This window comes from Pagrus major, chromosome 4 (assembly GCF_040436345.1).
Source record: "Pagrus major chromosome 4, Pma_NU_1.0".
In the NCBI taxonomy this organism is placed as follows: Eukaryota; Metazoa; Chordata; class Actinopteri; order Spariformes; family Sparidae; genus Pagrus; species Pagrus major.
The window spans coordinates 12,144,445-12,158,386 of NC_133218.1; the positions used below are offsets into that span (position 1 = coordinate 12,144,445).

At 40.5% G+C, this 13,942-nt stretch overlaps 1 protein-coding gene across 3 annotated transcripts in view; it reads right to left on the reverse strand.

The window, feature by feature from the left end:
- dpy19l3 (dpy-19 like C-mannosyltransferase 3) overlaps window positions 1-13,942 on the reverse strand; it is a 78,268-nt gene that overhangs the window by 42,252 nt on the left and 22,074 nt on the right. For all 3 annotated transcript variants that reach the window (XM_073465043.1, XM_073465045.1, XM_073465044.1), the window contains exons 5-12: window positions 12,216-12,337; window positions 11,533-11,678; window positions 10,238-10,361; window positions 9,945-10,079; window positions 9,036-9,167; window positions 7,037-7,138; window positions 6,477-6,550; window positions 965-1,123 (exon numbers count right to left, since the gene is read on the reverse strand). In XM_073465043.1, the coding sequence (XP_073321144.1) occupies window positions 965-1,123; window positions 6,477-6,550; window positions 7,037-7,138; window positions 9,036-9,167; window positions 9,945-10,079; window positions 10,238-10,361; window positions 11,533-11,678; window positions 12,216-12,337 (994 nt within the window). The remainder of the gene's footprint in view (window positions 1-964; window positions 1,124-6,476; window positions 6,551-7,036; window positions 7,139-9,035; window positions 9,168-9,944; window positions 10,080-10,237; window positions 10,362-11,532; window positions 11,679-12,215; window positions 12,338-13,942) is intronic.

A 13,942-nucleotide genomic window follows, 5' to 3' on the forward strand; every position in this document is an offset into this window, starting at 1 on the left:
TCTCCGTTGTTTTTTTGAAGTACTCTTTTTCCCCGTTTTCCACAATTTCTTATCTAGATTGTATCACATATAGCAACCAGTCATCTATTTTTGTTGGATTATGGATATAATATTAACATTTCAACCCTAGAATATGTTAAACCTGCATTAGCTGATTTTTTGGCCACTTGGGAGTATCACAAAAAGCTGAAAACACAGCATTGCCATTTCACCACCTTCTAAGCTCATGACAAACCTGTTAGCATTTTATTTTATTTTTTTGCTTTTTTACTCCGTTTTGCTCCACTCACTCCTGAGGGAAATATCTGGCTCTTTAGCTGCTAAATGCTCCACCAGCTAGTCACTATCTTTGTCTTTCTGCCATATGGTGCTGGACAGATGGTGTAAAGTGTTGAATTATCAGAGCTTTGTCACTAAAAACTGCAGCCTGCTGCTTCTGGAAACAACACCAGTGACAGGGGTGAGACCAAAACAGTCAAGTTGAGAGCCTCAAAGGCAAAACAATGAACTGAAAGACACTAAATTGTTCCCCTTTCATTTACAAGTAGTCAGATTGTCATATCCTAATGGTTGACCTGAAGGTTGTGTTGTAAAATAAATATTTTAAAAAATCAGTAGGGTTCTTTCTGTTGTTAAAATGATTGCACACATCTACAGACATCAGACTAAACTGGTCATTAGCTGTCACTTTATGTTGCTAACAGAAAAATAAACAGATATCAACTGCCACTTGATAATTAACATCAATAGAATTGAAGTAAGAGTAAGTGAAAACATGGAAATTATATTCAGAGCCATCTGATTCATTTCAATATTTTAGGTATATTACAGTGTATGCCCTCCAACACAGAGCTGACAAGTTCTTCTTTTCATTTCAAAGTGAGGCGTTTCAAATGTTGCACAAGGACATCTTCCCCCATCTCCCATTATTCCCTCACTCATTTCCTGACCAGCCATCACCTACCTCATGTTCTGCAGTGCAGCCCCTGCCAACAAGCCGCTGAGCAGCAGCAGTGTGAGGATGTAGGGGTATAGTAGCAGGGTACCAGCCAGGCGCTCCAGTGTGTCTAGGGGCAGCACGCCGAAGGCCTCTTCACACAGATACAGACTGGCATCGAAATCTCTGCAGGAGGGGAGGTGAAATTAATGAAGAGAGAGGGGGGAGGTGAAGAAAGGGGGGAATGATACAAGAGGAAAAATGGACATAAAAGAAATGAACATGACACAAGGACGAGGAGTGAACTTACTTGTTGGCAGTGGAAACTGTCAATGAAATATACTTGGTTTTGTCTCTCAGTATTTGGTCCGTAGTGTCATGACTGTCTGTTTTGGTTTATTATTGTCATGATTCAGTGTTTTGTTTATTATTGTCATGATTCTGTGTCTGTTTGGTTTAGTTCCTGTTTTATTTTGAAATTGTTCCCTTGTGTGTCACAGTCTACTTGTCACTTCCTCCTGTGTTTTTCCCACTGATTCCCTCACCTGTCCGTGTCCGTGCTGACTCCACCTGTACCTCGTCTCGTCATTAGTGTCTGTGTATATAGCCTTTGTTCACCCTCATGTCTTTGTCTGATCGTTCCGTTTCGTTTCTTCCATAGTCCATGTGCTCCATGTCGTGTTCATAGATGTCCCGCTCCTGTTCCCGTGCCTTCGTTATGTTAGCCTTCGTGTTTGTTTGTAGCTTGTGTTAGCTTGTGTCCGTCTTCGTTCGTCACCCTCCGTCTTGGTCTGTCTTCCCCCGTGTTTGACTCCCAACGTGGTCCTCTGTGTCTCCTCGTGTCTCCAGGTCCTCATGTTTCCAGTGTTGGTATGTTTTGTAGTTTCGTTTCTCTGTTGATTTTGTACTTTGCTTTTGTTTAAACTTTGCTTAGCCTTTTGCTTTATCTAGTTAGTTCCCGTGTTTACTCTGTTGGTTTTTTGCATTCAGCTTATATTAAAGAAGCTCGCTTTTTGTTTCCCCTATTCTGCCTCCTGTGTGTGTCTGCATCTGGGTCCTCCCCATATTTAATATATATCCCGTTAAAAACCGTGACACGTAGCACTCATTGCTGAGGTGCACTTGTCTGTCAATCAGTAGCCCCATTCACACTGCCCTTTTGAGTGCAGGGATCATGGGCCGATTCTCCGCATCGTCCTCTGTGTGAAATTTTCAGATGTGGCGAGGGGTGAAATTTTGTTGCGCCTCTGATGCGCCTCCGGAGGTTGTATCAGAGGTAGTATCAGAGGCGCAGCAGAGGCGAACCAGCGTCTGTGTGAATGGATAAGCCGGCGGGGGGCGTGTCGATCTGATGGTGTTCACAGTCTGACAGCTAAACAGATCCTTCACTCATCAAATAAAAGAAATGACGCACAAAGCAACGTTACGGGACCAAACAACAGTAATGTAGTAACTGGTAGTGTCTTTGGCAACTTACATGAGGAAAAAAATACTGCAGTTATACATGGAGGATGTTTGGTGGGTCAGGATCTCAACCACAACACATTATAACTGCATCCATAGGATTATAAACAGTCAGCAGTACATGTTTAGATTAACAGGAGGATATTGGGGGAAACACGTTGAAAAAAAACACACAGACGCCATCATCATGACGCGTACCGTCACGCCTCTTTTGGATCTGCAGTGCAGGCGTGCTGTATGAATTGACACACCGGTGCGGCTTTACGCCGGAGCTGCTTGGTTCAGTGTGAACAAACTACTACTACTACAAAATACTCTGTGCGAAAAGGGCTAGTGTGTCGAGGACCATTTTTTTATGTTCTGTTGATGAAGTTCTGTGGGTAGCAATTGTGCTAACTACCCAGGACCCTGTTCTAATCCAGGCTAACATGTAGTTGTTTTGAGGCTTAAACGATCATGATAATTCTCATCCAACTACTTTGATTCTTTGAACACAGTTCAGTAGTTTATTTGTTAATCCTGCATTAAGTTGTCTTGAAGAACAATACACTTTCATTTAGAAATGAAGGCAAAGAGTAGAGTGTCAAAACTAGACCAGCACAAATATGATTTGCAATATGTCACTTGCACTAACATGGTGTAGGTATTTGTGGAACCCTCCTAATGCATAGGGCAACAGACTAATTGACATTAATTTCACTTTATTTGTGTTCCTGGGCCGTGAAAACCCAGTAAGTACTAAGGGGGCTGATGTAATTACCATTTATGTACTGCAGTGTATTGTTATTTATTTTCCTGGAAATGTCAAACTTTGTATTACATATCACAAGGCAGATCATTTTCATTTAACATTAAAATGTAAAAAAAAAAAAGATTTTATTTCTGTAAATAAAATCTTGAGGCTGCAAGAAAAATTATAGTTAACGTGTGATCCGTTTTGTCAAAAAGGTTGGGAACTGCTGCTCTAGGCTCTAGTATGAACCAGCACACCACCCCACTCCCGACTGAGACTTTGTTGCTCCTCCTACTTCTGCACTGGATGGTACCTCCAGTATTTTGTGGACTGTCTCGCAAAACATTCAACCTCTGTAGCACCAGTGCTATGTGCAGAAAACAACACTGCTATACATTTTATTTTTAAGAAAGGTCAGATTTTATGGTTTCTTGAGATTTTTGAAAAATGTTTTTTAAAGTTTAGATTGCTGTCCACAATCCCACCTAGATATTCAACATGCTGAACAATCTGTACCCTCTGTCCTTTTACAGTGATTTCAGGAGGATGGGGACCGTTTGGAGATATAGAGAATAGAGCAATCTAAAAATGATGAGATTTTTTTTTCATATTGTCAAGCCCCAACTAGAACATACATGTGGTTCACCCTAAGTAGTGAACGATCCACTTAACTGCAGGTTTGGCTTTGTTGCTCAAACAACTTTTAAGCCAGATTCAAAGCACTGAAACATCCAGGTTTTGACCAAACATTCACCATCAAATCAAGAACAGTTATCCCTTGATTCCACAGGGCACATCTCTGTTACCTGGCTTGTGCATCACTGTTTTGTTCCGTCCGCATTTCAGAAGCGCCTCGTTAGGCCTGTCACGATAACAAATTTTGCTGGACGATAAATTGTCCTAGAAATTATTGCGATAAACGATAATATTGTCACTTTGAGACCATTTTTCAACTAATATAATGATAATGGCAAAATAACGCAAGTACACCCTTTCAAAGATCAATAAACCTTTATTTCTAAAGAATATTTAACATTGGAATGTGAAGAAGACATTTTAAATATCCAAAATAAATAAAGATGGAGGCTGTGGCCAAAGCAATTGAGCCATGGCCAGCCACGGTTCCTTACTGCAGCAACAATGTTAGCACCATTGTCTGTAGTGATGCGGAGGCGTGACGGTACACGTGATGATGATGACGTATGTGTTTTTTTTCAAGGTGTTTCCCCGGTGTCCTCCTGTTAATCTAAACATGTACCAGCTGTCTGTTTATAATCATATGGATGCTGTTATAATGTGTTGTAATTGAGATCCTGACACACCAAACATCCTGGAAAGTGACAAAGTTACGTTTTTCTATAATTTACATAATTACATAATCGCCATCAGTAAACTGGACGCTGTCTGACTCTTTCACTCGCGGGGTTCACTAAGTTCACTGAGTCTTGTCGGGAGGGCTGACCGTCACCATGACAACAGTAACTGACCGTCGCGCGACAAACACTTGGTGAGTTAAAGTTTTTTGCCGGGGACAGACGCTGTTTTTCGGCCAGAAATGTGACGAAGAGTCGGTCAGACCGACAGGCTGACAGACACTTCTCCACGAATAACTGCGGTATTTTTTTCCTCACATAAGTTGCCAAAGACACGACCAGTTACTACGTTACTGTTGTTTGGTCCTGTAACGTTGCTTTGTGGGACATTTATTTTTATTTTGTTGAGTGAAGGATCTGTACAGTTATCAGACACCAACACCATCAGATCGACACGCCCTCGCTCCGTGCCGCCGGCTCGGTTCGCCTCTGATACTACCTCCGGAGGCGCAGCGAAATTTCACCCCTCACCGCATCTGAAACGTTCACACAAAGGCGGATGCGGAGAATTGGCGCAGTATCCCCGCATGCAAACGGCTGCGTGAATGGGGCTAGTGACTGACACGAGGAAAACAAACAAGCATGCAAATGTAAATTATCGAGGCCGGCAAAATTATCAAGCTCATTTTAATTTATCGTATGATTAATTGATTTATTGATTATCGTGACAGGCCTACGCCTCGTCATGCCTGCCTGATGTTGTTGACTTGCTCAGATTGTGTTTATTTCATCATTTCTCCCTGATTTTTGTGCCTCTACTGAGGTTGAGTAGGCTACGTAGTTAAATCGGTTCGTTATTTGTCTGTTTTAGGTGTGTAAGTTGTGTTGTAGAGCCCGAGTCAGCACCAGGTGTTTTATTTTAAAAATTGACCAGATGCGCAATGCTGTTCCGTTGTCTGACTTCCTGTCTGGCTCAATCTGCTCTGTGTAGATCGACACGGCTGTGGTCCACTACCATCAAAAATAGACTCGGCACTTATTCTCCATGGAGCATAGCAGAGCCACTTCTGGGATGTTGCTGAAACGTGCCATGGCGCAGCCAGTGGAAACACAAGCATTGTCTAGAACAGTTGCAATCTGCTAGCAACCGTATCGTGGCAGTTATCCATGTACAAAGGAGAACACAGCAGAAAATAACATTATTACTTACCTTTACAATGAAAGCAATTAATGACACAACTAAAAGAAACAAAGTATCTCCATGTCTGCTTATGTAAAGATACTGTATATTTCTGTCATGTTAACAGGAAGAGACACACAAATGTGTACAATTATACAAGCAATGTTTTCAAAATGAGCTGAATTTATCATCACAATATGGCTTCAATCTACAGCATACACCTGTGTTTTTCTTTGGAGTGTACATTTTGCGCATAACATTGGCAATACTTCCTGACAAACAGCCGTGCTGATAAGTAATTGAACTGAGAATTGAGATATCTCAAAACGCAGAACTAAACTCGAGGGATAAAAACAAGAAACAGTCAGAGAGAAGGAATAAGTCTCTGCGAGTGAGAGGGGCAGGAACAGAGGCAGAGGCAGAGATGGAGTGTGGAGTAAGCATTGCATTTTCCACTGCCTCCTGAATAATTGAAGTAGCAGTTGTGTGGCGTTGGGTTGTGAGCTGTGTTATCTGCCACCCCGGAGCAGCTATCCAGTGGCTGAGCTGCTCAACACACACAAAGTATCTGATCGATGGGAGGCCTGCTGTTGTTACCCCGCCATCTATTATTCACACACACTAACGCTCCAGGTGCTACAATACTGGTGCTTAGTGAATAACACAGTCACGCTGGATCAACTCAAGAGGTGAGCATGGGTGCAGACTGTGTGTATGCACTGTAATGTGTGTGAGCGAGCCCCTGTGTCAAAACCTGGTTTCATGAGAGTGGTGTGTGACTGTGTTCAAGAGCAGGAGAGTGTGAATCTATAGATGAGCGTGTATGCGTCTACAGGTGTGTGCACATACCTCGTCGGCCCCAGGGCAAACTTTGACTTGATGAACTTGAAGATGTGTTCATCTGATCTGAGCTGAAGTGCTTTCTGTAAACACACACACAGATAAGTTCATGTTGTCAAGGTTAAAGATTCTGCAGCATTCTGAGACGATAAATAAGTAAATTCATAGGGTGAGATCACATGGTGACCTTGATGGTGATCATACCTACGAATGTTAGATACATGAGGAGAAGGTGAGGAGGAGGAGCAGGAGGAGGACTGCAGTAGAAGGAGGTTGTGGAGTGTAGTTAATCAGGGGAAAGACAAGTGAGAGAGAGTGAAGCAGAAGTAATACAGGAAACGAAAGTGCAAGGCAAGGAGAGAAGAGGAGGGAGAGAGATCACAGGTACACAGACCAACAAGGCAAGGAGATGAGAAGAGATCTGGAGAAAAATGGGGTATAAAAGAGAAAGGAAAACAGGACAAGGCAGAAAAAGGAAGGAGAGGATAGTGAAAAAAGGTAAGAAGATAGAAGCAGTGAGTAGAGAATGACAAAAGAAGGATGGGGGCAAGGAAGAAGAAGAGGAGCACCTTGGCCAGGTAGTTGATGGTGAAGGTGAGGAGGAGAACCATGGCGCTGTGGAGAAGCAGTTTGCCCAGACGAACCAGCATGCTTCCTGTCTTCAGACCAGACTGCATGAACAGCAACCAGAGATGGGTCAATACATCTGTTATATTCATAATGCACTTTTACATTTAGAAAGCAGACACATACATCATCAGCTGTACTTAACCTGACATTTTTCTTTTCATGTTGACAACACTGTCTGCAAGGGCTGACAATATTTTCACATGGCAAAATATCCATTTTTTTAAACTAATGAGCCGCTCCAAGTTATAACCCACAGATGAGATCGAGCGATTGTTTTGCAAGTCACAAATAAGTCAGACTCAATGAAAAAGTCTAGAGCAACTCCTAAACTTGGTGTTTTGAGTCCTAAACAAGTGGGGTATTATCAAAATCCACTTTTTACTTTCCAAAAGCAAAATGATCAGTGACCTTGGTATGTTTTCAATGACTAGGGTTAGGGTCTGATATTATTCAATCAGGAACATTTTATAATAACCATCATTAATAAATATTAAATTTGTACTTTATTTAACAGTTATTTATCTGTTAACAATTAAATCTTTAACCATTAACTAAGCGATTGTAAAGGTTTATAAACATCCCTTGCAACTTTCTAATGGTCATTCATATGTTTATAGATGAACTGAACAGTATTTATTACAAAGTATTGTATACATCATTTGCACCTTTACAATAAACAATCATTTAATAAATGCTTTATAAAATCATTGTTTGTGAAATAACTATTAATTAATGTTTAACTAACTATATATTACCATTTATTAATGATTGTTACTATAAAGTGTTACCATTTTATCAGAATTGAATCGGATTCCCATATTGAATGCATATATCTTCAGCATTCGACATTCGTAACAAAAGTAAAAAAAATCTCAAAAATGTACTGATTTAAACTTAGTCTGTACTTTTTGTTCTGACTCTTGCTCTGAGGTCCTGATTCAGAATTATTCATTTGATTACATGAACGAACAATGAAGAAGTTTAACTGGGAGATTCTGACAACTGCAAGTGCCCAGATCTTTTCTCTCGAGAGAAGTTTTGCCAGTTTTGTTGATCTTGTTGAATAAAACAAAAACACACAATCCACTGGGGATTTTGCAGAGTGATGCGTCTTTTATCTCACAAATAATTTTTGGTTGAGTGCAGACACTCGCTGACAGACAGCAGACAGCAGCCATTAACATTAATTAGCTACAGCTGATAAAATATGCTGTTGAAGAAGTTTTTCTTTTAACCCGGCAAAAGATAAATATTTGAAGTTTTAGTTACAGAACTTCGTTTCTCGTAATGAATTAATGTGCCCGTCTGCACTGCTAAAATGTTCAATCTATTGTCGGGAAAATGAAGAGCTGATACTCTGCGTGATACTCTTATATCATATATTTCAGTATTTGGGCTTGGGAGGACATCAAGTCCTTCCAAGTCAAAGGGTTAAAAGTTTTGAATTGAGTGGTTGGTGTTAAGTTAACTCTAAAGTCAAAGTCACATGACTCAATCAACACGTCTTAAACATATTAGAATGGATTACACATGCCAGTTTTAAATACAATCTGCCACAGTTACAGCATGTAGTTACTGCACACAAATTATTTAAAGCCAGAAATGTAATGTCTCATCCATTTCTGATTCTCAGCCTTCCTTTCGTTCCTCTTTCATCCTGTCACATTTAATGTTTCTGTAATTGTTGCTGTGATAAGATCTGATTTAACTAAATTACATTTAGAACTGACAGGAAAAACGCGTCTGCAGCATAACAACTGAAATTATGTTTTGCAAAAACTGGCTGCAGCATGGGCCTCTTTAATTCATTTGTAGTGCAACCTAATCTTCCATCTGTGTTCGCAAACAAGCTAACACAACTGTCTGAAGGCAAACTCTCACTTTTATTCTCTGTATCACACATCACATGCACATGCACACGCACACACACACACTGACCTGGAAGTGTCTGATGAAGAGTGTGGCTACGATGAAGCTCAGGACCAGTGATCCCAGTATCATGGAGTTACAGAACTGGAGGAGCCACACACTGAGGAGACCGCTCACTTGAACAAGGTATAGAGTGGTCACCTGGAGAAAGATACACATGGTGCTGCTGTGGAACAGTTCTGCCAGGTAATGTGTGATCATGTCAGCCATTACAGTAACACCTACGAGTAATGACCATTGGTTACTGAAAGGTTGCTCTCAAAGGAAAACTGAGGCATTTCATGGACCCATTAAAGAAAGACAGCGAAGCGTAGCAAGACCCCTTCCTTTGGAAAAAGTGGGACCTACAAAGACTGGGTATATGGGAGCTGCCAATGGTTCAGTGGGTGTTGAAATAACATGACTGAAGGGAAACATCTGGTAGGAATCAGTACAACATTAGCAAACTATTTTCCAAGTTAAAGTTAGTTAGCCTAGCTCGCTAGCTTATGCTTTTCAAGTAAAATACGATCTTAAAAGCAAAATGGGTCCTCCCAAATGTTGAACTCTGTAAAGAGGCAGACAACTTAAAACACTTAAGCTATGTTTAAAGGACAAAAAGCACTGTGTATGAATGTTCAAAGTATATTCAATGTAACATAATACAGTTAGTAGCTCCAAGCAAAACACCCACCCAGAGGCTTGAGGCTGAGATGCTGTTTCAAAAGATATGTCCCAAAACAATTTTGTCAAATGTATCTTACAGTATCATAATAGTTTATACTTCCATTACAGGAATAAACTCCACCAATTTTGGTCAGTGGAGATAAACCAAAGTGCTAGAAATCTTATTTGGCTTATGTGCTCTGCTAACATTTCTCATTTTTACAACACAGCCATGGAAATAACCCTTCAAGTATAGCCTTCTTTTAGCCATACCTGTGTCGTTGTTAAGAAGTCGACACAGTCGAGGGTGTATATGATGAGAGCCTGAACAAGTAGGATGAACTGGTTGAACTGCCATGTCAGACAGAAACAGAATGTGGTCACATACATCAACCACACCATCACCTTCTGAGGAGGAGAACACAAACAGACACATTGGGGTTAGACACTTGAACTAATGCTAACGGCACATTTCAGCTGCGCTTCTGCCCTTTGAGAGACGGCTGGTTATCGAGCAGCTGGGTTGCGTGTTCAAAGGCTTTGATGTAGTGTTGGCTTGTGTGTACCTGCTGTAGGGCGGTGAGCTGAGGCCGTAGGTAACAGGTAATAGCCGTGACCTGCAGCGCTAGGAAGGGCAGAGACCAGTTCTCCCTGAGGGAGATGGTGAACTCTACACGAGTGGTATCTACCCTGATAGGAGGGAGAGAGGGAGCAGAGGAGGGGTGGAGAGATGGGTGGATGGTGCAAATCAGTTTTTAAAAATAATATCAAAATGTCTTCTCACAACAACGTCCTGTGGTTTGTGGATTTATTGAAAAAAACAAACCCAGAGGAATCAGTTTAGATCTGGCAGCAGCAGATTCACTCATAACTATTGTTCCAGTTAAGGTTCCAGTTTCAGGTGAAATACTTACATACTTCAAACTCTGTTTTCTGTGTGATCATGGCAGCTCTTTGTGTACATTTTGAAATGTTTAAAGTTGTAAAACTACACTCTGTGACCCTTCTTTTTATAGTTTACAGGGGTCACCACACAAACCGAGCCTTGCATTGATACAAAAGGAAAGCAGAGAAAATGCCAACTGGCTTTCTGAACTCATTTCAATTATCGCCACACACCAGGCAAACAAAAAGGTCCAACCACTAACACACACTGAAGACAACTAGAGGGGTGTTCTTAACCACTAGATGCCCAGCACAACCAGACTGTTGGAGCAATAGGTCAAACTTTTTTGGGCAATATGCTTATTCCTTGTTTTATGATGCTGCTGCATCAGACCAAACATTGCAAAGTAAATTGCAAATTCATGCACACTGTTTAAACTCACCAATACCAGTCATGTCTGGAACAATGGAAACAACACTAAACAACTAGACTGGCTCTGTCTAAAGAAAAACCCAGCGCTCAACAACCTCTTAATTTGACTAGTCAATACTACATTTCATTTATTTAAAAAACAGGAAAGCAAAAAACGACAAGATGTTGTAACAATTACACATCTGGAGCCATTTTATGTTGATTATTTCATTTTATTTTTTAAAAATAATTTAAAACATTGCTCAGAGATTGCTGCATCTCTGTTTTGCTGTGAAGCTCCAGAGATGTTTTGTGGAATACAATCTTCACCTGACCTTCCATTGGCATGGGGGTGAGTAGATAATGACTGATTTGTAACTTATCCTTTAACTCAGTATTCAATCAGATGTCATCCAAAATAGGATAGCTAAATATTCGGCTGACTAATAGTAAAGGTTAATAACTCATGTATGTATGTGCCGGATCGATAAGCAGTATCGGTAAGAGTAGTAGTACCGTTAAATAATAATACCCATCCCAAATGAACATACAGTTATTACCCACCTGTTGAGGATGTACCAGACCCCAGTGAGCGTACCAGCCAGCCAGGAACCAGACAGGAGCCATGCTGTCAGGTACAGAGCGATCACATACACAGCTTGTAGCGAGAACACTGTGTAAATGTAGAAATACACTGGCTCCAGATATGACTGGAACACACACACACCATAAGTTTATTAGGCACTGCAAATGAACACTCAGAGAGTCAGGTAGAGTGACAGCGACTGACTGTGGCACTCAGGAATACTGTGGCATTTTCAAAGTTTGGTCTGATATTTTACTTCCTGGCATTCCTGTCACAGCAAGATCGCTGAGAAAGCTAAGCAGCTGTTTCTCTCTTAATTGATATGCCAATAGAGAAACCTTTTCCTCCAATGTGACAAGTACAAGTGAGCAAAACACTGTCAGCTAAAAGAACAAAATGTAAAATGCCACAGCACCTCAAAATGCCTAACAGTCACTAATATGACTTCTTGGTGAATAACAATGACAAAAGAACAAAATATTGGAGTGTTACATTATTCACACATTTCTCACACAATGAGAAGGTTTAATTTCACGGGCCTTGAAATGACGAGAAAAGTCAAACTAACAGTCAATCATTCTGTGATAGTGGCAGTCATCACTCTAATCTCTTGTGTTTTATAAACCCATTGCAAATAACTGACAGCCGAGTGATGTGTTACCTGTATGGGCAACAATCTGTAGAGAATACTGAGGAAGACCTCTTGGTAGATATTCATTCGCTGTAGGAGATTTATGGTCCTCTTGGATTCTGTCAAGTTGTCATGGATCAAATCTGAGAGCCCTAGAAACAAACACACACACACACACACACACTTTGAAAATGCCACCATTTCTTCACAGCTGCATAGACTGAAAACAATTATTCTAGTCTTTGTGATAACCAGGGAGGCAGGGCTATGAATGTTTCTCAAAGCTCACTGCTAATTTACAGAGTATGGTGCTATTAAAGCACAATAACAGTGTTTGAAATTTCTGTCAACCTCTAAAACCACAGATTGTTCTGCTTGAATTCAAGCCTTTAATTGCTGAAAGCACAATGGATGTCTGAACCCATCAGTGCATTCAACCTTGGAAGCCCTCAAAACATCACTCGCTTTGCTGAATTTAAAAACTAAGTGCTGCTGTGCTTCCTTTTCTACAACACTTTCACACTAATAGCAGAGGAAAGCTTTGGCACAGCAAACAACGCAAAAGTCATTTACTGACTATCATGAGAAAAGATGTATCAAGATCTGGGTTAGGTTTGGGGTTATGGTTACGGTTAGACATACTACCGCTGCTAATCAATTTACAACAGGAAATCTTGTATGAGGACGACAAAGTTGTTCCAAAGAAGATTTAATGCTGCCATGTTTTTAAAAGGGCCGCAACATTATTGGAATTGTAATATGACCAAATTGCAGAAGCTGTAATGTTTAGATAAAGGTAAAATGTGTGACAAAACAGCACTATAATGAAGTACTGTAGTGCTAAGGAAAAGGCCTGGCCTACAAATCTTCTGACAAAACATCCTCCAGATGTAAGAAAACATGTTCATTTGGTACAGACTCCAACAAATTTCACATCAAGATAACTATTAAAATCTGAATTTTTCAAGTGAAAATTGTGATGCAAAAATGATCATTCCCACTAATTGTGAAACATATAGCAGTATCTGTTGAAAAAAGTGCTATATAATCTTTTTTTTTTTTTACATGCAGCCATAGTTTTACTGCATATTAACAATGGGTCATGACTGACTACTTACATGCGAGTGATGAACCTAAAGAGATATATCACCTGACTTTTGGCCTCTCCCAGCATGCTGTTTTGGTTTGATGATATGCAACCTCACTGTTTCTGCTCTCATCAGTGTTGGTTTAAGGTGTAAAAAACAGTGCTGTACACTACAGACATACAAAGTTAGTGAAGAGGTAGTGAACATAGTGGAGCTGCTTAAGAAGATGTTTTCCCCAGGTCGGTGGGGAGTACGACAAAGTTGCCCAACATGGCTCCAATAGAATGCTAATGCTGCTTCATACCTGCTGGATGTGTCAAAAGGCAACTGTTTGCTAAAAAGTTGGCAACATTTTTTTTTTCTGCCCCCAAGTGGGCAAAAAAAATTACACTGAAATGTTGAAAATAATCACACTGGAGAAAATAATTGCGCCAAGTTTACTTCAGTAAAAGTACTAATACCACACAATGCCACTGTAGTAAATACAAATCCCAGGTCTGCAAATTGTCAGACGTAACATAGGTGCTAACTACTGTACAAACAAAAGTCATGACTTCATAACAATGTTATGTCTTGAAAACAAGCCAGTTTACACCTAAGCTGCAACCACGAGTGACCAAACTAAAGTGGAGTACAGTTACCACAAAGGTCACAAACTACAAGTTACTG